Source organism: Bos mutus, chromosome 8 (genome assembly GCF_027580195.1).
Source record: "Bos mutus isolate GX-2022 chromosome 8, NWIPB_WYAK_1.1, whole genome shotgun sequence".
In the NCBI taxonomy this organism is placed as follows: domain Eukaryota; kingdom Metazoa; phylum Chordata; class Mammalia; order Artiodactyla; family Bovidae; genus Bos; species Bos mutus.
The window spans coordinates 28,532,627-28,560,296 of NC_091624.1; the positions used below are offsets into that span (position 1 = coordinate 28,532,627).

Below are 27,670 nucleotides of genomic sequence, written 5' to 3' on the forward strand. Positions count from 1 at the left end.
GTTTTCTTGGGGTGCTGTCCTGGGTAATATCCTCACTCTGGAGGAAGACTTGACTTAAGCTTGTCCTCCAGCAGCGAGGCTTCAGCAGCTCATCACGTCATACCTTACCTTTGCCGAGAGGTCCTGGAGTCTTAATTCCACCCACAAATTTCCTCCTTTGGGCTTCACATGGGTAGGTGACCCTCTTACTATATTGTTTTTGTATTCTTTTATTTCTATTTAATGCCAATCATTAGTTCCTCTCACCATCCCAGAAAATACAGAATATTAGAAGGAAGAAAGTAAAAACCATCCAGCATTTCCCTACTAGTAAAAATAATTTTTGTTAACATTTGATGCACTTCCTTCTATAACACATTTTTATTGAATACTTAAGAATGGTATCTGTCTGCTTTTGTTTCCTGCCTTTTCTCTCAACTCTGCTGCTGCTGCTGCTAAGTCACTTCAGTCGTGTCTGACTCTGTGCGACCCCATAGACAGCAGCCCATCAGGCTCCCCCGTCCCTGGGATTCTCCAGGCAAGAACACTGGAGTGGGTTGCCATTTCCTTCTCCAATGCATGAAAGTGAAAAGTGAAAGTGAAGTTGCTCAGTCGTGTCCGACTCCTATCGACCCCATGGAGTATAGCCTACCAGGGTCCTCTGTCCATGGGATTTTCCAGGCAAGAGTACTGGAGTGGGATGCCATTGCCTTTTCTGCTCTCAACTCTATAGCATAAATGTGTAGATACTTTTTCACACACACACACACACACACAAGGCTGCAGAGCACTGGGCAGCCAGAGTTCCTGTGCTGTCAGACATTCACATGGTTGTGCTTTTAGAGCTGTTATGAGCCAGGCTTTGCTGATGTCTTGATATTCGGATGACTTGGATGGGTTTTCAGGGGGGATCAAAGAGCATGTCCTAGGTCCTGGCACATAACATGCCAGTCCTCCCCCACCACGGCCTTGGACCCTCACTGAATGCTTTCTACTCTTTTTAAATTTATTTATTTTTGGTTGCACTGGGTCTTTGTTGCTGCGTGTGGGCTTTCTCTAGTTGTAAGGAGTAAGGCCTACTCTTCCTTGAAGGACGCAGGCTCTGGGGCCCGCAGGCTTCAGTCGTTGGCAGCACGCAGGCTCAGTAGTGGCGGCTCCCGGGTTCTAGAGCAAGTTCTAGAGCACAGGCTCCATAGTTGTGGCGCATGGACTTATTTGCCCCTTTGCATGTGGGATCTTCCCCGAGCAGGGATCAAACCTGTTTCCCCTGCACTGGCAGGACCACCTGGCAAGTCCATCTCCTTCTTTTATACGTAGAGTGTTATATACATTTTGAGACTGTTTAATGTGTGTGTGTGTGTCTTTATATGTGTCATTTCTCCATTCACTGACTTTTTCAGTCTTGTTGAAATCTTTGGTTTTCATCTAGTGTTTCAAGGCGCAAGAGAGCACACCACACTTTTCTATCCTAAAGGACAGAAGAGGTGTGGGCCCCACTAAGATTCCCTGTCCTACTTTGGAACAGGGAAGAGCTGCCTCTGCTCCGGACCATGCAGAAACTCTTCTTAAGCCCCTCTTCTTAGTCTCATTCCTTTCTCTTCATGTTCTTAACATTTATCCTAGACACTATGAAGGAGATATACTTTAAACATCTAGTTTCAGATGTTTAAAAGGAAAGGAGTTGTTTGCTTCACAACTGGTTAGAAGTTTGTGAGCTGGCAGGGCCCTGGTGCTTACCAGATTAGGTGTTAATTTGGGCTCCTTCATGGGAATCTCCCTGTGGGCGGTTGCATCAGTCTTGCTACACACCATGGGTGTCCCTTGAACTAACTATGTCTTTATGCCAACCAGGGCTGGTAAGGTTGATTTCTCATCTTTTTGCTTCTGTCTGCTTGAATGGGTGTCGCCTGGTCCCATGGCTGGCCTTGGGGCATGTCACAGGGCCACCAACTCAGCCCAGTCAGACCCTCACAGGGGGCAGTTAGTGCTTGCTGTCCAAAACAGATGTGCCCACTGAGTGCTTGCGTTTGTGGAGACTGGCCTTCAAGGCTGACACTGCAGCTCCTGTGGGGCAGTTTCTGGTGACAGTTTTAAATGCTAAACAGGTCAGTAGAGAAAGCAGTTTTCCTTGAAGCAGACACAACATGACACTCAGAATTTCTTAGTAGGTCTTGAGAAATAGTGAAGTCCAGGTAAAAAGTGAGTGACTTTTAGGGGCCCAAGTTTCTGGGAAGTTGCCTAGAATTAGGGTTTCTGCATTATCAACTTTTGTTTTTCCTTGAATGTTGATGGAATCCTTGGCCAGTCGATTCCCATGATTGAATACTAACGTCTGCCTGGATTTGGGAGGGGTTAGAGATGGCTGGATGGCATCACTGACTCAATGGACATGAGTTTGAGCAAGCTCCAGGAGTCGGTGATGGACAGGGAAGCCTGGTGTGCTGCAGTCCATGGGTTTGCAGAGTCGGACACAACTGAGCGACTGAACTGAGGGGCGGGTACATGCCCTTGACCTTAGCTTCCCCAAGTCTGGGCTTGGGGCTCAGGGAGGTGATGGTTGTCTGGAGTTTTGAGAGGAGTATGTGTCATCAGAGTGGGATAGGAAGTGTTGGGGGGCCGTGGGCTGGGGAAATGGATCTGATCTCTATGGGCCTTGCTTGCTCTCGGCCATGTTTTGAGTGCTAAACCTGTACTTTCTGAGTCTCTTCAATCACCAGCCCCTCCTGCCCCACCTGGACCCCAGTGCTCTAGACAGTACCCAGACTGCTGCACCTCCCCTCCTCCTGGCCACTGCTTTACAGGCTAGGTTCCCATCCAAGCCCTTCTGCCTGGAACTCTCTGTCTCCATGGGAATGGTTTCTGAAGTTGTCCAAATGGAATTAATCTCCCCCATTACCAAGACTCCATAACACATCCAGGTTATTTCCTTGAAGAATGGCTGTTTTCAAAGGCTGTACTTGTTTAAAAGGTTATTTTTTTTACATTTTTGACATGTATGTTAGCATTGTAAAAAATTTTTGAAACGTATGTTATATTTTTTGTATGTATTTTTTTGAAATGTATGTTATATTAACATTGTAAAAAGTTGGAAAACCCAGAACTTGAAAAAATTAAGTTCCCCAGTTGTTGCTACCTGGACACACGGTTATCTGTTCTGAAGTTTTCTCACAGTTCATACAAACTCAGCATGCACATACTTTATTTTAAACAAGGGATAACATCATATGTGGGTACACAGCTTGATTATGACAAAGTACATGGACCTGTATTCTCATGACCAGCTCCTTATAGAACCTTTCTCAGGGACCATCCCAGGTGCCAGAGATCTGAGTCTTACCTGTTTTTGAGCTTTACATAAATAGCACTGTACCCATACATCATTCTCGATTACACACACACATATATATGTACATATTTATAAAAATAGGTTCACTCTGAAAGCCCCATCCTGTAATCTTTTTCACTTATCAGTGATGATGGCTATGCCTCTGTGTCTGAAACATGGATCTTCCATATTTTCTGATAAATGACTACCTGGTATTCCATGGTCTGGAACACTTTCCTCTGTATTTAACCATCCTACTGTTGTTGACATTTAGGTTGTTTACATTTTATGTGGAATTGTAAACAGTCCTTTTACATGCAGTGGCTGAAATCTTCTGTGCATCTTTTTTCCTTAAGATAAATCACTGGGAGCCGCCTGACTAGGTCAGAGAGCAGAGGTTTTCCTGGTTGCTCTGTGTCCTCAGACATGTGGCCCAGTAATGGCCCTCACCTCCTCCCCGGGGCACTGGGTGTCCCAGGCACTGCTGAGGACAGCTTTTTCTGCACAGCCATCTACCCTCATCCCCAGGCTTTGTGTGGGTACTAATCGGACTCTGTTTTATTTTCCAATAGCGTTGTGTGGTGCTTCGTTTTCTGAAGTTTCCTCCTAATAGGAAGAAGGTAAGATCAGTGGATTTGCCACCCCATCGTTAAAATAATTATTTAAGAAAACTTTGATTTTTTTTCTGATGCAAAAAAGTATTAATGCTAATTTTAGAAATTTGAATATGATATAAGCATTCAGTGCTGAAAGCGATGTGCCCATCATTCCTGCAGGACCCAGTGCTTTGGCCTGTTGGGTCATCATGGTCAGTCCCTGGGTAGTGAGTCAGGAGCCTACCAGACTAGTTCAGAGACCTCTGCTTATGACTGGGAAACCCAGGGCCAGGCCTTCACTTTGCCATGGCGATTTCCTTACACCCTGCTGCCTCAGTTTCCGTATCTGTGGAAGTCTAGCTATGAAAATGAAGTCTGTAATGCTGTGGTAGACAATCAGTGTTACAAGTCACAGCTGGCAGTTCAGATGGAGCGCTGGGTTTCTGTTCTCTGAGTCAGCCAAGCAGAGTACTGTGGGCACCCTTAGAAAACCACTGTTCTGCTGCATGCCTGCTGACCCCCGAGTTGCAGTGTCTATCTACCTTGAGGTGTGATGTTGCCGTGGTGTTTATCTAAGTGGTCGCAGAGGTCAATATGCAGGAGCCCTGTGGGAGCCTTTCGTCTTTGATGTTCAGTGGGGAGGGCGTGATATGAGCATAGACTCTATCTTAAAAGGGCAGAAAAGGCTGGAGTTGCAGGTCACACCCACACAGTGGGGCAGGGCCGTGGTGCTGGGTGGTGAGTGGAAATTGGGCTCAAGATCAGGGTGTTGGAGACATGAGTCACCACCTCACCTCATTTGAATTATGGTGAAACAGCCAGAAAAGATGGTGAGGTGGATGGCTTATGGGTGCCAACGGTGGCTGATTGTGCAAATGAAAGGCACCCTTGGGGGTTAGTTTCATAGAATGAGAAGAGGGGACCAGGGGAGAAAGCTGAGGACCGTCGTCACGGTGGGACTGGCTGCAGTGAGGTCTGGGGCTGGTGTGGTCGGTGCAGAGAAAGATGGCTCAGGATGCGGGGGAGGTGCGGCTGCTGAAGAGAATCCTGCGGGGAGGTTCTGTTTCTGTGGAATCCAGGTGGAAACGAGAAACATTTCAGAGGCTGCCTGTAGTCCTCTCCCCTGCCCCCGTCCCCCACTCGGGGTCTGTGGAGCCCAGCCTTGATGAAGGGTCAGACTTCTCTGGATGCCTCTGTTTTCAGTTCTTCCCGTTTACATTTATTGAGGTAATGTCTCTCAAGGCAACAGTGTGCTGTTTTGTTGTTGTTGTTATATAAATGGCTCTATGTGATGCCAGCTGCATTATTTGTGGGGAATTGTGTCTTATTCTGTCAATAAGAAGACCTTTTTGTCAGAAGCCTATGGCCACAGCTCTACAGAAGCACTGCCTGCGTTCTGGAGTTTTTTGCCAGGCTTCATCCTAACGCAGCAGTGCCTTGGGATGCAGGCTGTGGTCTGCCTATGTTCTGGTGCCTGCGTAGCAGCTCAGACCAAGACCTTCTCAGAGCCTGAGCTGTGTGTCAGGCACCTCTCAGCCCGCTGTTGAAGAAGACAGCCCTCTCGCTCCTGAGTGAGACCTGTGATCAACCCTTTGTCCTTCTTGCCTTGGGTCAGAGTGAGGGATACAAGATTGATTTTCTGTCTCACCTAAATCGCACAGCTTATCAACTCTTTAAGAACCTCTGGGGTAAAAGTGTTTTATTTCTACATTTAGAGGCTGAAGAATAAAATCTAAATATCTAGTAATTTTTGGATGGGAAAGATTTTTAAAGTCAAATTTCTCAGAAGGTGTGCACGGGCCACAGGTGGAATCCCCCTGTGTTCCTGGTGTGAGGAAGGCAGGGCCACAGATATGGTTCTTAAACTTACAGCTTCGGAATCACATGGGGCCCTGAGTAGAATGCAGAGGTGGCCCAGGGGCCCCTGGGGACGGAAACTCCCCTGAGTGTGGTAGTCCCCGCGGTGGGGCCTACCTTCCTCCGGGTCCAGGGCCACTGGTGGTTTCCGTGGCCACGCACCTGGCGGCCCTGTATGTGACAGGGGCTCGTGATGGTACCAGAGTCTGCATTCTGGGAGCTCCCGGGCACTGAGGCCTCCTTGTCCTTCTCTTTACAGACCTCGGAAGAAATATTTCAGCACCTGCAGAACATAGTGGACTTCGGCAAAAATGTCATGAAAGAGTTTTTGGGTGAGAACTATGTTCATTGTGGGGTAAGTGATGTTTTTTAAATGTAGTCTAAATTCATGAGCACATTCTGTATCAAAATACCAACTTCTCAATTATAGTTTGAAAGTTTGTGCTTCACAATAACCCCTAATGTTAGTTACAGAGTTTCCAAGTGCTTTTCTCATTTTTGCCCCATGAGGTAGCAGAGCAGATCCTGTTATTCTCATTTGCTAGCTGAGAAGCATGGGATTCCGAGATACTTTGTCAGACCTTAACTTGCTGGGACCCCTGGGACTCCACCACGCCACCCTCAGGGGGGCATTCAAGTTGGTGAGAGCTCTTGAGTGAGGTCCAGGCAGCAGCCTGGATCTTTGATAGGCACCTTCGAGCAAGGTAGGGAGAAAAGGGCCCCCGTACTGGGAGGTGTGACCTGGTCTCGTGGGAGACCCCAGCTGAAGCTCACGTGGGGTGGTGGCTTCCACCTGCCTGCAGGTGGTCTCTGTTGCTGGCTTCTGGTCTCAGTTACGGAGAGCAGTACTTGTTACAGGCAAGGTCTGCTGTTTGGATGCTCATGGAGCGGGCAGCATAAGAAGCCTCAATGGAGTGGCCCTGTGATCCTGGCAACCCTCAGAGCAGATGGCCACGGTCCACGTCTGGGACAGTCATTCCTACGCCTTGGCTTTGATCACCGCTGCGCCTCTGCTTCTGCTGGCCTTACTGCTTGTCTTAGATCAGAACCCTGAACAGATGATCAGATTTGTCATTTTGAACAGAGGGAATAGTACTGCCTGTTTTGCAAGTTCTGTACCTTGTGTGCATCTTGAGAAAAATGATGCCAAGAAGGATTGCCTGGCAAAACAGAATTTTAAGTGGCTCTGACAGCAAAATGTCCTCCTTTGACAGCTTAGGATGTACTGTGGGTGGTGCCTCTCTGGGTTCCTTAGGGCTGTGGTCTTATCTGAAGACTGGGGCTAAGGATCCTCTTCCAGGGTGGCCCAGAACCACAGAGCTTGCAGTGTGGTGCTGGCTGTTGACCTGCTGACTGGGGCTCAGCAGCTCCCCATGTGGACTCTCTGCAGGGCTCTGAGCATCCTTGTGACTCGGTCCTGACTCTTCCAGTGCGCAGTCTGACAGATGACCTGTCAAGAAGTTGTGTCTGTCACTTCCACAGCATCCTGGGGTCTTCGCAGATCAATTCTAGGCAGTGTGGGACTACACAGAGGCAAAGGCCGCTGAGGCCATCCTGGGGGCCAGCACCACCCCTCCCCAGCTGTCCTGTTAGATTGTGGACGCCTGAAACCCACCTCCTGTGAGAGCCTGAGTGACTGAGTGCTGGCTGCCTCCTCCTCCTCGGCCTGGACAGTGTCTGAGAGAACGCAGCTGTGCCGACTGTCAGTGTCCTTCCTGGGGCAAGAGCATGCTCGTCTGGCCAAGTGGGAGTGTTGCTCTGTCTCACTCAGGGACTCTAGACTTTTCTTCCAGGAGGGGCCAGTGGTGAAGAAGGGTGGTGAGGAGCTTGCGGTTCCAGCTAGTGGCAGCCTGGCAGGTGGGAATAACACTGGGCTGTCCCTTCAGGCCTAGGGCATGCTCTAACTCCGAGTTTGATTCTGTTTGTCCACAGTGGACAAGGCTCTGGGCCTGTGAGGTGGATTCACAAGGTCACATCTTGGGAGTATTCACCCTGTTGACATACCTCCTTTGCATGAAGACACTGCCAGAGTGAAACACAACCTGCTTTTCCTCCAGGTGGCTGTAGTAGTGAGAGGACTGCCACTCGGGCCCAGCACCTCTGGTCCTAATAAGACCATATTCAGGCAAAGTCCGCATTTGTAAACGATATGGTTTTCTCCTTCTGATGACATGAGCTAGCTTAGAGAGGGGCCCTGTTGAGAGCGTTTCCCTCTTCTGTGTCCTGAGACGAGAAATGACAAGCCCAGTGGTGAGAGCAAGGCTCAGACAGAGAGACAGACACACCCCTTGTGCCATGCTGCCTCCAACCCTGCCTGGCTGGTTTGGGGACTGATCTGGGCCTGTCTTCATGTGAGTTGGAGGTTAGGTGGGAAAGGGCGTGATGGAGGTGTGGCATGTAAATGGACAGGATCCCAGCATCCTCTTTCTAGGCCAGTCTCTTCCATCCCCTTGGGATTCTTTAGAAGTCAGAATTCTGCCACCCTGGAAATATAGGGAAGATGGTGAGCAATGTGGATTAAATAGAAACTCTTAGTTTGGGAGATTGCAAAGAAACAGCAAAGCAGAAAGAAGTTGCTTTTCTGTTTCTTGCCCCAGTGCACCAAATATTGGCTGTCCTGTAGCTGATGGGGGCACAGGATGTCCACCTGGGGATTTATTTTTTTAAAGATGATTTATTTTATTAGGCTGTGCTGGGATCCAGTTGTAGCACGTGGGATCTCCGATCCCGCATGGCATGCGGGATCCTTAGCTGCACCTTGCAGGATCTTTGCAGTTGTGGCATATGGGATCTAGTTTCCTGACCAGGGCTCAAACCCTGGTCCCCTGCATGTGGGAGTGCGGAGTCTTAGCCACTGGGCCATGAGGGAAATCCCTTACCCAGAGATTAATATTTGATCAGACCCTGTTCCTTGAGCTGCTTCTCAGATGGGAATGTGAGAAGCCTCAGGTTGCCCGAGGAGACAGCTGGTGAGGAAGTTTTTGCAGGCAGAGGGCTGTCTCAGGCCCCTGCTGTGCCATCCACAGACCCCTGGAGAATGAGGATGAGGTCGCCTTGAGAACACAGGAGCTGCCTGAGGAGTATTCTCTGGAGACTGATTGTGGGTGACATTGGGCATGCTGCTAGCCACTGCCATTGTGGACACCAGCCATCCTGAGGAGGGCCTGTTCCTGTTAGTGCACAGAGACGTTAGTGGTGAAGAATCCACCAATCAGCGCAGGAGACACAGGAGATGTAGGTTTGATCCTTGGGTCGGGAGGATCCCCTGGAGAAGGAAATGGCAGCCCACTCCAGTATTTCTTGCCTGGAAAATTCCATGGACAGAGGAGCCTGGTGGGCTACAGTCCATGGGGTCCCAAAGAGTTGGACATAATCTGGACATGTCCTTAAAATAACAGAGCAGCTTTTATTCCCAAAACTCACATACTGAGTGTTTTTTAATGTGGTAAAATATACAGAATATAAAGCTTACCATTTTAAGCATTTTAAAGTCTGCAGTTCTGTGGCATTAAGTGCGTTTACCTTGTTGTGTAACACACACTGAGTATTTCTTATTTGTTCTTACAGGAAGTTGTTCAGCTGCCTTTAGATTTTGTGAAACAGCTTTGTTTAAAGATACAGTGTGAAAGACCAGGTAAGGGTTTCTAACTTACAAAATTTATAATATTCCGTTTGAAAAGTGTTTGATGTTAGGCAGATACAGTTTTTAGCAACTTTTTTGCCAGGGACTTCATTATCAGGGGTAGAAATCCTAGGAGTTTGTGAATACAATTCTGGGTGTCAAATATGCAGATCACTGCAGGGAATATATGACCAAGAACTAATTCATAAAAATAATGCTTTTGAGGGGCAAAAGGTGGCTGAAGGAGTTGGAGGAGAGTTAGGGAAGGGAAGGTGGGCTCTAGGGTGGTCTGGAGGAGTCCAAAAGAAAACCAGAGCAGACCTGAGCTGTGGAGGGTGGGCCAGGCCCTAGAGGAGGGCAGTCCTGAGTTCCTTCTTTCAGAAGCCAGCACCACCCAACCTGCTTATCCTCTTGAGGTAAGCTGGGAGACTTGAGTTTTTGTACCTCCCACCACACCTCACTTACTTCCCTGAACTCCAGGAGTTGGTGATGGACAGGGAGGCCTGGCGTGCTGTGGTTCATGGGGTCATAAAGAGTCGGACACGACTGAGCGACTGAACTGGAGCTGGATCACCATACATAGCTTCCCCCATCACCACACGTGATTTCTACCCAGCAGTAGAAATGTACCGCCCCATCCGTCTCCCCGCCACCCCCCCCACCACCCCTGCAATATATACTTGCTCCTCCTCACCTCCCAGACTTTCCCCCTTCACCTTCTGTACCTTTCCCCACTGGCCATACTTCCCTATCACCAATAATATGTTCCCCCATCAAACCAATTACCACACATAGCAGCCCCCATCACCTCCAGTACCTTCCCCCATCACCTCACATACCCCCCATCATCTCACAGACCACCCCGATCACCTTCCCCAATCACCTCACATACCTCCCGCATCACCTCTCATACCTTCCCCCAATTACCTATCTTCCCCCATCACCTCACGTATCTTCCCCCATTAGCTCCCATACTCTCTCATCATCTCTCATACCTTCCCCCATCACTTCCCATCCCCTCCCCTCATCATTTCCCATACCCTCTCCCCATCATATCACATACCCCCAAACTCCTCATACCTCCCCGCATCACCTCCCATGCCTCCCCTATCACTTCCCATACCTTCCCTCATCACCTCACATACCCCCATCACCTCCCATACCTTCAGCCATCACCTTGTATACCTCCCACCATCATCTCCCATATACTCTCCCTATCACCTCACATACCCACCCTATCACCTCCTATACCTTCCTCCGTTGTCTCACATACCTCCCCCATCTCCTCACATACCTTCCTCTGTTGTCTCACATACTTCCCCCATCTCCTCATGTACCCCCCATCACCTCCCATACCTTCCTCTGTTGTCTCACATACCTCCCCCATCTCCTCACATACCCCCATCACCTCCCATACCTTCCTCCGTTGTCGCACATACCTCCCCCATCTCCTCACATACCTTCCTCCATTATCTCACATACCTCCCCCATCTCCTCACGTACCCCTCATCACCTCCCATACCTTCCTCCGTTGTCTCACATACCTCCCCCATCTCCTCACATACCCCCATCACCTCCCATACCTTCCTCCGTTGTCTCACATACCTCCCCCATCTCCTCACATACCTTCCTCCATTATCTCACATACCTCCCCCATCTCCTCACGTACCCCCCATCACCTCCCATACCTTCCTCCGTTGTCTCACATACCTCCCCCATCTCCTCACATACCTTCCTCCATTATCTCACATACCTCCCCCATCTCCTCACGTACCCCCCATCACCTCCCATACCTTCCTCCGTTGTCTCACATACCTCCCCCATCTCCTCACATACCTTCCTCCATTATCTCACATACCTCCCCCATCTCCTCACGTACCCCCCATCACCTCCCATACCTTCCTCCGTTGTCTCACATACCTCTCCCATCTCCTCACATACCTTCCTCCGTTGTCTCACATACCTCCCCCATCTCCTCACATACCCCCTATCACCTCCCAAACCTTCCCTTATTACCTTACGTGTTCTCTGTCTATTATCTCCCATACCCTCTCCCCATCACCTCACATACTTCCCATCTCCTCACATACATCCCCTATCACCTCATATATTTTCCCCCATCCCCTCACATACTCTCCCCCATCACCTCCTATACCTTCCCTTATCACCTCAAATATCCTCCCCCCACCTCCCCACACCCCCCCATCACCTCTCATACTCTCCCCATCACATCCCCACACCCCCATCACCTCCCCACATCCCCCCATCACCTCCCCACACCCTCCCCATCACCTCCCATACGCTCCCCATCACCTCCCATCCTTTCCCCTATCACCTCCCATCCTCTCCTACCATCCTACCATCTCCACACCCTCTCCCTATCACCTCACATACCCCCATCTCCTCACATACCCCCCATCACCTCACATATCTTCCCTCATTACCTCAGATGCCCTCCGTCCCATCACCTCATATATCACCCCTATCACCTCTCATAACGCGCCCCACCCCCCACCCCCCGCCCCCCGCCGCCCCGCCATCACCTCACATAACTTCTCCCCCATCAGCTCAGGTATTTTCCCTCCATACCTCAGGTACTTTCCCTATACTTATTTGTCACAGTAATGACACTAACCATGTTAAAGCTTTTCCTTTCACAGTCAGAGACAGAGATATAAAATTTATGTTGTTAAGGAGTGAAATGTCTCCTCCTAAATCACGGCCAGGCAGTCAGAGTGTGTAGTAAGCCAATATGAAATTTTTTTCTGTATTTGATTAAGAAAATGGAAGAAAACAGGATACTGTGCCCTGGAGCCCCTGGTTTGGGGAGCAATGAGGAGCAGGGCTTCATGGGTGGAAACAGGTAACGAAGGGGAAGGAGGCAGCAGCCTTGTTCAAAACCTGGACTGTGTCTTGGCTCTGTTTTCCTCATCTAGACAGACTGAGGCCCGCTGTGATTCTGCCTCCTAGTTACTAGTGCCATGCGGCATCATTAGTTTTGTAATCAGCAGTTATACTACTTAACAGTGATAAGACTGTCCCCTGTGGTAACAGTGACTCACACTCAGCCTTGTTGTGTGGAAGGAGGAATCTAGAGGCCATATCTTATGTGACTGTCTGCAGTATAACTTCTAGTAGTCAGTGCTGAGGAAATATTAGTGTCTGAATATTCTGAAGGAAGCTTTAAAAGGAAGGTAGTGGCTGTTGCCGCCTTCTCTGGACTCCTGGGTTAAGGGAGTCAACAGAATTGGGGGGCAGTTTCCAAGATCACTCTCACTTTTGATGGCAGCTGCATATTTGAGAGTCCCCAGGACCAACCTCAGATCTGATAATTTGCTAGGAGGACACACAGAACTCATTGTTATTCTCATGGTTATGGCTTAGGGACACAGATTAAAACCAGCTGAGAGAAGAGGGGTCAAGGTTTTTGCTGGGGCTTGGTCATGTAGACTGGAGAAGGCAATGACACCTCACTCTAGTACTGTTGCCTGGAAAATCCCATGGACGGAGGAGCCTGGTAGGCCGCAGTCCATGGGGTCGTGAAGAGTTGGACACGACTGAGCGACTTCACTTTCACTTTTCACTTTCATGCATTGGAGAAGGAAATGGCAACCACTCCAGTGTTCTTGCCTGGAGAATCCCAGGGCCTGGGGAGCCTGGTGGGCTGCCGTCTATGGGATCGCACAGAGTCGGACACGACTGAAGCGACTTAGCAGCAGCAGCAGCAGGGCATGTAGACACAGCTGGCCACCTGTGTGGCTGCCCTCAACCTCCAGCCCCTCCAGAGGTGGAGCTGGTACTACAAGGTCCAAACTCCTACCAGGAATCACAGTGTTATCCTTGTGTGACTCTAGGTCCTTACAGAGACTCCTCAGGCAGGATAACCCAAGCTTTAGAGGTGACCTCCCCAAAGCAGAGGCTGAGTTGGTCCTGCCCCCAGCAGGAGCCCAGGCTGCCATGGAGTTGTCTTGCTGCTCTCGCTGACCCTCAGTTATCTTCCTCTTTCTGTTCTCCAGAATCTCGCTGTGACAAGGACCTGGACACGCTCAGTGGCTATGCCCTGTGCCTCCCCAACCTAGCCAGACTGCAGACCTACCAGTTTGCAGAGCGCCGGCCGATTCTGTGTGTGGAGATCAAGGTGCATATTTGTTAAAGGGAAATGGTATTGGGGAAAAAGGAGAAATTGTAAATCCATGGGTCATCTGCCTGGAGTGCACTTTCCCCACCTTGAGGTAGGGGCTACAAAGGATGTTGCTTGTCTAGTGGAGGTCAGTGATTACTGGAGAAGGGTCACTCCCCTGCTTCAACTCTGTGGCTCCCTGTCCAGCATGGCCACCTGAGTCTCCCTCAGGAAGCCTCCCAGGTATCTCGTTGTTTCCTTTCTCCAAATCTCTGGTGGTGACTTCTGGGTCATGCTATTGGCCCTGAGCATTCACACTCCGGATGTTCAGTGTGGACGATGTTCTGCCTCTCTAAACAGAGGCTAATGTCTCAGGTGTCACAAATGATTTGGTGCCCTGACACAGAACTCTGGATTTTAAAAGATAACCAGAATTTCAGACATTCTGGGATCCTAGGAACCATCAGATGAGCACCACTGTGTTCACTCAGTCTTATCAGAGAGACCGTGGGTTCTGCTTCTTGGAGCTGAGAGTGTGGGACAGATCTGCACTCCTGGTCTTTCCAGTCTTGTTCTATAATGAAAACACAGGGTTACTCTATTGCAGTTTGTCAAGTGAGCAACTCAGGCCTCGTTGTTCTTCTCCAGTGAGAGTTCTGGGTGGATTCTCCAGGGGCAAAGAGAGATTTATACGATACAGTGAGGGCGGCATCAATTCCCACTTGAGACTGAAGATAAAAGCAACTTTTGGGAATGTTTGTAGCTAATACTTCCTGATTCTCCTGGGAATTGCACTTCATCATCCTGTAGTTATATGTCTGCCTGAAGGTATATGTTTTCTCCCTAAGCGTTTTTTCTTCCTTATCTGTTTTGCAGCCCAAATGCGGGTTTATTCCCTCCTCCAGTGATGTTACACACGAGCTGAAGCACAGGGTGTGTCGTTACTGCATGCACCAGCACCTCAAGGTAGGAGCTGGCCTCCGGGCGCTCACTGCACAGAGCCTGGGGTGAATGGCTGGGTCATCTAGAGTTTTCAGAGGAGTAAAATAAAATGGAGATACTGTTTACCTTTTATTTCAAAAGTAGTTCATCTTTTTCTTCTTAATTGAGATAGTTATACATATCCTAAGGTTTACCCTTTTAAAGTGTATAATCCAGCAGATTTTAGTCTATTCGTAAGATTTTACAACCATCACCACTATCGAATTCCAGAACATTTCATCACCTCAAAAAGAAGTCCTGTGCCCATTAGCAGTCACCCATTGTCCTGCCAACCCTTGGCAACTACCGAATCTGTGGATCTGCTTATTCTGGACATTTCATGCAAGCGGAGTCACACAAATTATGGCTTTGTGTGACTGTCTTCTTTTAGTTAACATAATACTTTTGAGGTTAATACATGCTGTGGCATTTATCAGCACCGCATTCTTTTTATGACTGAATAATAATCCTCCATTGTATGGGAACATCTTGTTTACCCATTCATCTATTGATGGACATACGGCTTTTTCATTTTGGCTACTGTGAATAATGTTGCTGTAAACGTATGTGTACATGTACATGTTTGAGTCACTTTTTTTCAGTTTTCTTGGGTATATTCCTAGGAGTGGAATTGCTGGATCTTGGGGGAAATTCTGTTTAAAGTTTTGAGGAAATGGCAGACTGTTTTGCATAGCTATAGCACAATTCTGTATTCCCCCCAGCAGTGAATGGATGTGAGAGCGGATAATAAAGAAAGACCATAAATGCAAATTTTGGGAGATAGTGAAGGACAGGGAAGCCTGGCATGCTGTAGCTCATAGGGCTGCAAAGAATCGGACATAACTTAGCAACTGAACAACAGCAGCCACAAATGCATGAGGGCTCCGGTTTCTCCACGTCCTGGCTTCACCAGCACTAATTCTTACCCCTGTTTGTGATTGTAGTCATCCTAATGGATACAAAGTAGTATCTCAAGTGATTTTCATTTGCATTTCTCCAAAGGTTAGTGATGTTGAACATCTGTTCGTTTGCTTATTGGCCATTTGTATGTCTTCTTTGGAGAGCTGTCTCTTCAAATTCCTCACCCATTTTTGAATGAGTTGTGATTTTTTTAGTTGTTTTAGGGGTTCTTTGTATATTTTAGATATTAATCTCTTTATCAGATATGTGATTTGCAAATATTTTCTCCCATTCTGTTAGTTGCCTTTTTACTCTGTTGACAGTGTTGCACAAAAGTTTTACATTTTGATAAAGTCTGATTTGTCTTTTTCTACTCTTGTTGCCTATGCCTTTGCTTTCATATTCAAGAAATTGTTACCTAAACTAAGGTCATATGCTTTTCTGATATGTTTTCTTCTATGAGTTTTATAGTTTTAGCTCTTATGTTTTGGTCTTTGATCTGTTTTGAGTTAGTTTTTATATTTGGTGTTAGATAAGGGTCCAGCTTCATTCTTTTACATGTGATATCCAGTTTTTCCAGCACCACTTGTGAAAAGACTGTCATTTCTCCATTGATTGGTGTTGGTGGATTTATTGGCCTTATACGTGAGGTCTCAATTCTGACCTTTCTATCGGTCTGTCCTTATGCCACTCTTGTTGAAATCAGGAAGTATTAGTCTTCTAGCTTTGTTTTTCTTTTTCAAGATTGTTTTGGCTATTTGAAGCTCCTTTACAATTACGTATGATTTTGAGAGTTGGATTTTTTGTAACTGCAAACAATTGCAGTTGGAATTTTGTTGGAATTTTGACAGAAATTACAGGAAGTTATAGATCACTTTGGATAGTGTATAAGTGTTAGTCAATCAGTTGTGTCCAACTCTTTACAACCCCGTGGACTGTGTAGCCTGCCAGGAACCTCTGTCCGTGGAGTTCTCCAGGCAAGAATACTGGACTGGGTGGCCATTCCCTTCTCCAGGGGATCTTCCCAACCCAGGGATCGAACCTGTGCCTCCTGCATTGCAGGCAGATTCTTACCATCTAAGCCACCAGGGAAGCCTTGCCATCCTGTCTTTCTACTCATTTAGGTTTTCTTTAATTTCTTTCAGCAACATTTTTTAGTTTTCAGTGTACCAGTCTTTTGCCACTTTGGTTAAATTTATATCTAGGTATTTTATTCTTTTGGAATATTGTAAATGTTATAAATAGAACTGCTTCCTTAATTTCCTTTTTGGTTTATTTATTGCTGGAATATAGAAACACAACTAATATGTGTGTTGTACCCTACAACTTTGCTGCATTTATTTATTAGCTCTGGTAGCTTTCTTTGTATATTCTTTGGAATCTTCTATGTACAGAATTGTGTCATCTGTAAATAGAGTTTTATTTCTTCCTTTCCAATATAGATGTCTTTAAGCTTCATGATTTCCAAGAAACCAGCTGAGACTTTGACAGGGAATCATTGTGCTGCACATTTGTGTGGGAAGTGCTGCCCCCTCAACAGTATTAGTACTCTGTGAATGCAGGGTTTTTTCATTTATTTAGATCTTTAATTTCTTTCAGAAATGTTATAAAGTTTTCAGCATATAGGTTTTATATTTCCTTTGTTGAACTTATCCTTAGTGCTTTGTTCTTGGAGATGCCATCGTAAGTAGAGGCTTTCCTGGTGGCTCAGATGGTAGAGAAGCAGCCTGCAATGCAGGAGACCTGGGTTTGATCCCTGGGTCAGGAAGATCCCCTGGAGAAGTAAATGGCAACCCAGTCCAGTATTCTTACCTGGAGAATCCCATGGGCAGAGGAGCCTGACAGACGATAGTCCATGGGGTCGCAAAGAGTTGGACACGACTGAGCGACTAAGCACTGTAAATAGAATTTTTAAAAACGTCATTTTCAAGTTGTTTATTGCATAGAAATGCAATGACTTTTTTGAAATAAATATAGGTATTTAATTGTGATGAAATATACATGACATAAAACTTCCTATTTTAACCATTAAGTGCACAGTTAAGAGGTGTGAAGTGCGTTTACATTGTGGTACAACTATCATTACTGTCCATTTCCAGAATGTTTTTTGTTTTGTAAAACCGAAACTCTACATCCATGAAATAACACATTTCTTCCTTTCTCAGGCCCCTGGCACCCACCATTGTAGTTTCTATCTCTGTGAATTTGACTACTGTAGGTACTTCATATATGTGGAATCATACAGTATTTGTCCTTTTGTGACTGACTTATTTCACCCATAATGTCCTCAAGATTCATCCATACTGTAGCTTGTATCAGAAGTTTCTTCCTTCTCAAGGCTGCATAGTGTCCATTGAACGTGTATAATATATTTGGTTTATCCCATTCATCCGTCGATGGTCCCTGGGCTGCTCCCATCTCTTGCCTGTTGTGAATAATACTTCCGTGAACGTGGTTGTACAAGTATTTCTTTGAGACTCTGCTCCCAGTTTTTTTGGGTATACACCCAGAAGCAGTAGTGCTGAGCCATATGGTAATTCTGGGTTTAACTATAAGTACAGTATTATATAGAAGTAGTAAGAGTGGCTATCCTTATCTTGTTCCTGGTCTTGAGGGGTAAAGCTTTTGGTTTTTCACTGTAGAATGTAATGTTCTCACTGTAAGTTTGTCAAATTTTTTTTTATTTTTAGAGTTTTGTTTTTTAAATCGTAAAGAATGTTAGATTTTGTCACATGCTTGTCTTGCATCTGTTGAGATGATCATGAGGTATTTTCCTCTTTCTATTAATATGGTGTATTATGTTGATTGATTTTCATATGTTGAACCACCCTTGTGTTTGACAGATAAATGCCACTTGATGAAGGTGTGTAATCTGTAGTATGCTACTTATTTTGGTTTGTTAGTTTTTGTTGAGGATTTTTTCTTGAGGGATATTTGTAGTTTCTAGTGATGTTTTTGTCTAGTTTTGGTACCAGGATGATAATTGGCTTGATAGAATGAATTCGGAAGATTTTCCATCTTTTACTCTTCATTTTTTGGAAGAGTTTGAGTATTGGTGTTGATTTTTCTTCAAACATTTAGTGGAATTCAGTAGCAAAGCCATCTGGTCCTGGGATTTTCTTGTTGAAAGGTTTTTGATTACTGATTCAGTCTTTTGTTATGTCTGTTTACATTCTCTATTTCTTCTTGAGTCAGTTTTGGTAGCTGTATGTTTCTAAAGAATTTGTTCATTTCACATAATTTGTTGGCATGTAATTGTTCACAGCATTTCTCTAAACTTATTTTTATTCCTGCAAGATTGATAGTAATGTATTTTCTTTCATTCTTAGTCATTTGAGTCCTGTCTTTTTTTTTTTCTTGCCATAAGCAATTACTCTGCTAGTTGATTTTGTTCACTTAAATAACGCTTGAAGATTGCTTGCCGTGTGTCTGTCGAGGCTCTTTGTTATGTGTTTGGATAACGCATGTATAGATGCACATACCCTTCTTTTCTTTTTAAAGCAAGTTATTTCATACGCATTGTTCTGCCACTTGCTTTTCTCTTTGAATAAATATTTGTGATTTTGCCTCTGTCTGTTAGTGGCCGCATATTATTTACTGATTCTTTCATTCAACATGTGGCTTGCTGTGTCCTAGTCCATAAGAGCAGATGTGCTTTGATTTATTTAGTTGTTTCTAGGTCTTGCTGTGTTTCACAGGTTGTTTCACATGTCGCAGTGAACATCCTTGACCCAGTGATTCCTCATAGATTTGCCAAATCAGGGGGCATCCATCTTTAAAATTGTGATGGAAACCAGCAAGTTGCCTTTCAAAGGTTGTGCCAATTTGTCTTCTCACCGACAACATGAATTGCTAGTTGGGTGCAACCTACCTTTCCTGGATATTATAATTGTAAAGATTTGTTCATCTGATTACCAAAATTCAGCCATGACATCTTATTAAGGTGCTGGCTGCATTTCTCTGCTCATGTGGAGGGGCTGGCAGCTACGTGAGGCTCTCAGAGGAGGGCCGAGGTTTCTTGGAGTCAGAGTCAAGCTCCCTGTGCCAGCTCCCTGCACCTGGAGGTGGTGTCCCCTGCTGGGCCCTTCAGCTGCCTTGGTGATCTCACAGTCCCTCGAGCTCTTCTGTGTGTTAGAGTTAGCCCAGTGTGCCTCCCCAGTCCCATCACTGACACCCTGTGGTGATTTCTTAACAGGTAGCAACTGGGAAGTGGAAGCAGATAAGTAAATACTGCCCTCTCGATCTCTACTCAGGGTAAGAGAATACTTCTCCTTTGTCCCTAGTGCTGCCTCCCTTGGTGGTGGTGGTGGGGTGTGTGGCATTCTCTGTAGTGGGGGGTGGAGGGTGCATTCTGCGAGGTAGGGGCTACTTGCCTGCAGAAAGCAGGGCCCTGGGCAGGGCTCAGGTTTCTTGCCTGGGGTCAGCATTGCCTCAATAGGTTCCTGCAGATTACCAGTGGCTGGGGAGTTGTTGCCAGAGGAAGGGGCAGAGAGAAGGGTAGGGATTAGGGGCGGTAATGGGGGTGCCTCTCTGAAGAGGGCTGGGGAGAATACAACTCCTTAATCTGCAAAGCTTGGAGATCTCAAGTGGCAACTCTTGGGCATGTCCCCTGAGCCACAGGCAGGTAAATGCAAAGTCTGCTCTAATTGTCAATAATACTTTCTCTTTTTAGAAATAAACAGAGAATGTACTTTGCTTTGAAAAGCTTGTTACAGGAGGCACAGAACAACTTAAAGATCTTTAAGGTAAAAGTTGCTTCTATTTTATGGCTTTTGGGTGGGTCCAGTGGGTGTCTGAACTGAGCTGGATGAAGCCCTGGTGCTATGGTCCCTAACAGGGCTCTGTGACCTGCAGACAAGGGCATCTGCACAGAGGCTGCCTCAGTATGATCCCTTGGGTCTTTTTTCCAAGCCTTATTTCATGAGCACGTGCCATCCTGGGACTCCTGGGGTGTGTAATGGTAACTCCTTGCCCACTGGGTGGCCTCAGACTCAAGGCCCAGACCCTGACTCTGGTTCTTGGGTAAAGATGGCCCTGACCACGTCTCAGGTGTCCTCTGTGGTTGAGATGGGAGTAGGACCTGGGGCAGGGCAACCTAAAGGGTGGCCACACCTGTGCCTTTCCTCCCGGTTAACTTAGGGAACTTACAGTTAGGGGATCTCCTTGTCAGTTAGTGAGTTCTCAGAGTCCTGCAGCTCTGATTGTCCTGCATCCTGATTGTGTAGGGGAAGGGTTCTGCATGCAGCATACTCACCATCTGGCACTGGCACCTTCTGCTTCCTCATGACCACCTGCTTCTGGCACCCTGACTGGACTTGCTCAGGCCCTGTGGTCCCTACCTCCTGCTGTCAGGCATACATGGAGGAGATGCTGAGGGGCAGAGGAGTGGGGAGAAGGGGTGCAGGAAGAGGGGGCAGGGCTGGCCCAGATCTGGGGAAGAGTTTGTATTGGAAATATGTCCCCTGGGGTCCCCCTTGTCATCTCCTTTCCTGCTTACCACTGACTGCTCCCAGTCCTGGTTATGTTCTTACTAGGTGTGGCATATAAGCAAGAGCTCGTGACAGGCTCCAGGTTTACAGGCGGTGGATCTGTGTGGCGTAGCAGGGCTGCTGGGTCTGGACAGCCTGGTGCCCTCTGCATCCTGCTCCGTGTGGACAGTGCTGCTCTGCATACTGGATGCCCCTCAGAATCCCCTCAGAGCAGACAGTGCTGCTCTGCATACTGGGTGCCCCTCAGAAGTGAGCTTGGGGAATGTGGGCGTGAAGCCTATTCTTGACTCACTTCTCCCCGTATGGTTCAGAAACCTGGTCAGTTGAATCAGCTTTACCTTGTCTCCTGCCTTGCCAAATCCAGAAAAAGAGACATAGTTTAAAATCAGTTTTTGTTTTTAACTCTTATAAAGACTTTAGGAATTTTATATTTAAATGCCAAAGATAAGTTCCCTCTCTTCTGGGGATTTATTTGGAACCTATAGTAAGGCTGACATTTTGTCTCAAGTGGACCCTTTTCTGACTGCCCTCACGTAGGCTGGCCTATTAGGCCAGCATAAGCTGAGTGGTGAGTCTGACTTGGCCCCTGGATCAGTTGACCTGGGACCTGGGACTGAGAACCCTGGCTATCTGCTGCTTCTGTTGAACTCAGCTAAGGGGAAAATCCAGAGATTGAGATAATATTTTGAAAAGAGATGGATTAAAATAAGTGACATGGAATGGCTTTTTAAAATAACACCAGGAGCAATGCAGTACATTTTGCAAGTGCTGGCAAGCTCTCTCTCGTGAAGTTCCAGGTGTGGGGAGGTCTCCTGGATTGTGATCCATGCTGCCACTATGTTCTCTGCCGTTGGTGCCTTCTCCTTGTCTGTCTGAATATTGTTCACAGACTCCAAGCCTGTGGCTCTGTCCACCCTGATACTAGACACCTGTGAGATGTGGTGGGGGCCATGTGGGACTGTCACAGAGACTGGGATGACAGTGCTCTGCACATGTCACATGAGGTTTTTAGCAACTGTATGTGTATATGTAAGATGCCTGTCTGTCTGGATTCCAGACACTGGGGAGAGAAAGCCTTCTACTGTCCAGGGTCACTCAGCTGCTCATGGGCCTGGAGGAGAGAGCTTCATGGTGGGCCAAGGCTGCCCCTGCACTGGACGGCAGGCTGAGCCCTGGCCCTACCTTCTGGCCACAGCCCATGTTGAGTGGTTTTGGCTCTATACTTCGTCTTGGCCTGCTTTCCTCCCAGAAGCTCCTCCTTTTCCTTTGCCTGGCACACCCACCCTCCCTCTGTAAGGCCCGTCTCAAGGGGCAGCATCTCTTGTTGGTTTCTCCTGGTCCTTTGGTCAGCAGCGGCCTCAGCTGTGTTCCCATCTCTCTGGGCACCCACATCTGCGCCCTCTGACGGTGCTGACAGGGGACTCCTAGGGAGGCATCATGCTGCTGAATCCCCGTCCACGCTTCTTAGTGGACTGAATTGACCCCCATCTGCAGCCTGGGGGCAGAGCTGGGATCGTCCTCGTGGTACCATCTACTGCACAACAGCCACTGATCCTCTCGGTTTCTGTGGCCAGAAGGAGCAGCATAGCTGGTTCTGGCTCAGGGCCTCTCAAGGCTGCATCTCATCTGAGGGCTCAGCTGTGGGGCCAGAGGCTCTGCTGCTCGGATGGTGCCTCCACAGCCATAGGCAGGAGACCGCACAGCTCCATGGCAGCTCAGTGTGGCTGCTGTGATCTGAGAGGAGAATCATTAGGACGGAATCCACAGCATCTTAATCTTGCCAGGGGTATGCTGTTGGCTTTACTTGTATTCTGTCAGTCACACAGACTAAACCTCCACTGTTTGGAGAGAGAACTACGGGGTGTGAGTATCAAGGGATGAAGGCCACTGGGGACCTACTGGAGGGTGCTGACCACACTCTCACAAACTAGAAAATGTCTGTCCCCTGGGATTGGCTGCTGATCAAGCTTTTTCCTGGACATTGCAGACCCCTGTAAAAAGTCATGGGGTTGCACCTACTGAGCATCCCTTTCTGTAGCCCTGGGATCATTGGTGCCATGAGGAGTTTCTTTGCTGGACTTTGTTTTCAAAGGCAGGATTGGCTTCCAAAATGAAGACTTCCGTATTAGTGATGCTGATGGCCTTAACCACCCTGGCTGGAGCCTGGCTTAGTCTTTCACAGAGGACAGAAGGCTCTGGGATGCTGGCTGCCAATGTACGCCCACAGTGGTTGAGCAGTTTGTCTGCTCAGGGCCAGACTGATACTCTGTGTCCCTCAGTAGCACAGTGTCACTTGGCCTCTTCAGTAACAGGCTAGGGTCTTTTCAGTAACAGGCTAGGATCTTTGGGAGTTTGTGCTTTGGGCTGAGTTTGTTTGAGGTTGCCTGCATACCACGTGTTCCTGTCTGAGGGTTTGAATTTCAGGTCTGGGGCCTTTCTGGTCTTTGGTTTTTGAGAACTTTTCTTCTTTTTCATGTTCCAGTGGGATTTTCCACTTGGTCAGTTAATGTGGTACATGAGGGTGGGTAGAGACCCTAAATGGGGGCACGTGTAAAATGTCAAGTGCCTTTGCCTATCTAGTGGGTGGGGACGGAGGTGTTTTTCTATCAACCTGTTGGAGTTGATGTTTCCCTGTCTCTTTCCCTTCCTGAAGAATGGTGAGCTGATTTATGGCTGCAAAGATGCCCGCAGCCCCATGGCTGACTGGAGTGAGCTCGCGCACCACCTGAAGCCATTCTTCTTCCCATCCAATGGCCTGGCCAGTGGACCCCACTGCACAAGGGCTGTGATCCGGGAGCTGGTGCGTGTCATCACACGGGTGCTACTGAGTGGCTCGGACAAGGGCCGGGCGGGTGCCCTCAGGTCGGGGCCTGGGCTGCGGGGCCCACCCGTCTGTGAAGCCAGCCCTTTCAGCAGGAGCCTGCGCTGCCAAGGTAGGCCTGGTGGGCGGGCTGGGCGCAAGGGAAGCAGAGCTTGTGGCATGGCCTGCAAGGGTCCTGCCTGGCCTCACGGAGCTTCTGTGGGAGCAGCCTTGGTCCCGTCAGGGCTCCCCAAAGCTGGGCCTCCCTATCGTCTCAGCCCCAGGTGGGGACATTACCGTTCTCATCTCCTGTCTGGGTTTATAAATTGCAGCATACATTGGAGCTATAAGATTCTCTCTAAATGTCGTCCGACATGTCTGACATCCTCTGTGGTTTCTCTACATTGTTCCATCTCATTGCAGCCCTGGAGGTGGGTTTTCCTTGGCCTTTCTTTTAGATGGAGAGAACTGAGGCCCAGAATATTGGACTCCCACAGTGCAAGGCCCTTTAGGGTGGGTGGGTGGCCTCAGTGGGTGGCAGTTTGCAGATAGGTTATGAACACAGATGTATGAGACCTGTGACTCTGGGTGTCTCCTACTCTAGGCCCCATTCCTTACAGACTTGCCATGGGCTGGCTTTGACTTAGTGGGCACCCAAACTTCAAGGTGACTTTGTGACTGATTTGGGTTTTGCCATGAATGTTCACGGCTCCTCATTTGCCACCTTTGTCATCTGCTGGCAGGCTCGCCAACATGCTCAAGTATGTAGCATGTGGAGCCGTAACCAGGATCTTATTTTGAGGGGCTGACTAGGAGGATTCAGATTATTCAGTTTTTGTGCTGCCAGTCCCTGTAGTCTCTTGGAGCCTCTGAGGATGCTGTGGGGGTGTGACACAGGGAGATGGCAGCTTTGCTCCTGCATGGATTTTAGGTGCAGTGGTTTTCCCATGCAGCTACCTGGGCACAAGTCACCCTTCTTTTGTCCCCCATGCAGTGGCACAGATGAATTTTGCGGGTATTTTTCTTGTTGCAAAAGTGATGCCTACTCATTTCAGACAATTTTTGTAAACTCATGCCCGTGTTTGGGTACTTAACTGCTTGTAAGTAGACAGAACTTGTTTGGAAGGACACACAGGTGGACACTGGTCAGAGACCCCTGTGGACTTTTCTTCCAGACCTTCCCTGCATATGTACACAGACACAAGTCTGACCCATGGGATGTACAATGTATTCTACATGCTATTTTTTTAACTTATTTTTTGACCATAAAGTAGATACTCTACTATATGAATAACCTGTAATTGTAACAAATCCCTTTTAGCTGGACCTGTGCATTTTCACTCTGTCTTGGATGACTGAGCATGTTTTGCCAGAAGTGGGAGGTCAGAGTGTCAGAACTGGACGTGGCCACAGGTGCTCCTTGTGGCTTGGACTCAATGATGTTTGTTCATTCATCAGACATGACTGTTTGCTCAAAGGATGGGATACGTGAGCTAGGACTCTGTCTCCCCAGCCCTTAAGGCCCCTGAGAACCCTTGAGTGTGGAATGGACCTCATTTCTGCACTGTCCCCGCCCCGGTGGCTCCCTGCTCAGTGTGGTCACACCTCTTCACACAGGCTGTTCCCTGGGCTCTGCAGATGCTGTCTTGCAGATGTGAGGACGTTACTGCGGTCCTTTTACATTTTGTGCTTAGTCTTCTGTAGACTGAGGGTTCTCTCTCTAGATTGGGCTGGTGTGATGGAGACTGAAGGATGTTGAGAGGAGGGGGATGCGCACAGTGAGCTGTGGGGCCTGCCTCTCCTTTGTGTCTAACCCGGAACGTGCACTTGTCCAGCCCCAGCAGCTCCGTGAGGCAGGGTGCGGCCTGTGCCCGCCACCTTCTTCAGTCCTTGACAGTAAACTTCTCGTTTTCCCCTGATGTTCTTGGTAGGAAAAAACACCCCGGAGCGCTCAGGGTTACCGAAGGGCTGTCTTCTGTACAAAACCCTCCAGGTGCAGATGTTGGACCTGCTGGACATCGAAGGCCTCTACCCTCTGTACCGGCGGGTTGAGCGGTACCTGGAGGAGTTTCCTGAGGAGAGGTGAGGCATAGACCCAGTGCTCCCCTGCCCTTTCTGGGCCTGTATGGGGCCCGAGCAGCCCTGAGGGCAAGATGGGGATGAGGGTAGCAGGTTGACCCAGTGGGAGGACTGCATAGGCCTCCCAGGAGGATGACTCACCCCATCTACCCCCTCCCTGCCCCCAGCTGCAGGGCCAGCCCGGAGATTCAGTGCCATGTGAAGGAGGACCAAGGTCCTGTCAGATCAGAGATAGCTTTCCCATTTCTAGAAAGGAGAGTATGTCCTGACAACCCTGTTAGTCAGTTCCATGTTCTGAGTTGGAGCTGAGCCTGCAGGGGGCAGTGCTGCTCCACAGCCGGTGAGCCGCTTTCACTCAGCCCAGCTGGGCTTTGGCCTTCAGGCGCTTCCTTGTCCATTTCCTGACCGTCTTGATGTGGGTTGCAAGGATCCGCACCTGTGGCATGTGGTGGGGGCTGCAGCTGTCGCCTGGCCTGGCTTCCTCTCTATCACCCCTTCACTAGAATCTCTGACCTCGACACCATTTGTCATAAACAGGAGACATTCAGGCTCTCCTGGTTTCTGGTCTTGCAAGCTGTGTTTAAAACTTTCACGCTTCATAACAGTTTAGCATTAGGAAGAGATGAATCCACTAATGTTCTTTAAAAACAGATGTATGATTCTTAAACTGCAAAGAGATAACAGATGATTTCCAGGCAGCTTTGCTATCCTGTTTTTTTGTGCTTTGTTCTTCAGAAAAACATTGCAAATAGATGGGCCTTATGATGAAGCATTTTACCAGAGGCTGCTCGATCTTTCCACTGAGGATGATGGTACAGTGGCTTTTGCATTGACAAAGGTGGGTAAACTCTTCCAGAAACATATTATGTGCTCCTTAGGCTCTTAATACTAACTCAGAATACTAACTCAGAATTTTCATAAGAAGTGTTTCCCAGTACCAACTCCTGATGGTTAAAGCAGAATAATTATGGATTAAACCCAGATGTTCAAGCTGGTTTTAGAAAAGGCAGAGGAACCAGAGATCAAATTGCCAACATCCGCTGGATCATGGGAAAAGCAAGAGAGCTCCAGAAAAACATCTATTTCTGCTTTATTGACTATGCCAAAGCCTTTGACTGTGTGGATCACAATAAACTGTGGAAAATTCTGAAAGAGATGGGAATACCAGACCACCTGACCTGCCTCTTGAGAAACCTATATGCAGGTCAGGAAGCAACAGTTAGAACTGGACATGGAACAACAGACTGGTTCCAAATAGGAAAAGGAGTATGTCAAGGCTGTATATTGTCACCCTGCTTATTTAACTTATATGCAGAGTACATCATGAGAAACACTGGGCTGGAAGAAGCACAAGCTGGAATCAAGATTGCCAGGAGAAATATCAATAACCTCAGATAGGCAGATGACACCACCCTTATGGCAGAAAGTGAAGAGGAACTAAAGAGCCTCTTGATGAAAGTGAAAGAGGAGAGTGAAAATGTTGGCTTAAAGCTCAACATTCAGAAAACGAAGATCATGGCATCTGGTCCCATCACTTCATGGCATATAGATGGGGAAACAGTGGAAACAGTGTCAGACTTTATTTTTTTGGACTTAAAAATCACTGCAGATGGTGATTGCAGCCATGAAATTAAAAGACGCTTACTCCTTGGAAGGAAAGTTATGACCAACCTAGATAGCATATTCAAAAGCAGAGACATTACTTTGCCAACAAAGGTTCGTCTAGTCAAGGCTATGGTTTTTCCTGTGGTCATGTATGGATGTGAGAGTTGGACTGTGAAGAAGGCTGAATGCCGAATAATTGATGCTTTTGAACTGTGGTGTTGGAGAAGACTCTTGAGAATCCCTTGGACTGCAAGGAGATCCAACCAGTCCATCCTGAAGGAGATCAGTCCTGGGTGTTCATTGGAAGGACTGATGCT

At 47.7% G+C, this 27,670-nt stretch overlaps 1 protein-coding gene across 2 annotated transcripts in view; it reads left to right on the plus strand.

The window, feature by feature from the left end:
* Nucleotides 1-27,670, plus strand: part of IPPK (inositol-pentakisphosphate 2-kinase) — a 58,309-nt gene that overhangs the window by 5,196 nt on the left and 25,443 nt on the right. The window contains exons 2-11 of one of the 2 annotated variants that reach the window (XM_070375278.1): nt 3,877-3,924; nt 6,017-6,112; nt 9,325-9,391; nt 13,396-13,517; nt 14,376-14,465; nt 19,576-19,634; nt 20,053-20,125; nt 23,523-23,802; nt 25,601-25,751; nt 26,484-26,586. In XM_070375278.1, the coding sequence (XP_070231379.1) occupies nt 3,877-3,924; nt 6,017-6,112; nt 9,325-9,391; nt 13,396-13,517; nt 14,376-14,465; nt 19,576-19,634; nt 20,053-20,125; nt 23,523-23,802; nt 25,601-25,751; nt 26,484-26,586 (1,089 nt within the window). The remainder of the gene's footprint in view (nt 1-3,876; nt 3,925-6,016; nt 6,113-9,324; nt 9,392-13,395; nt 13,518-14,375; nt 14,466-19,575; nt 19,635-20,052; nt 20,126-23,522; nt 23,803-25,600; nt 25,752-26,483; nt 26,587-27,670) is intronic. The other variant, XM_070375279.1, reaches the window with a different exon arrangement.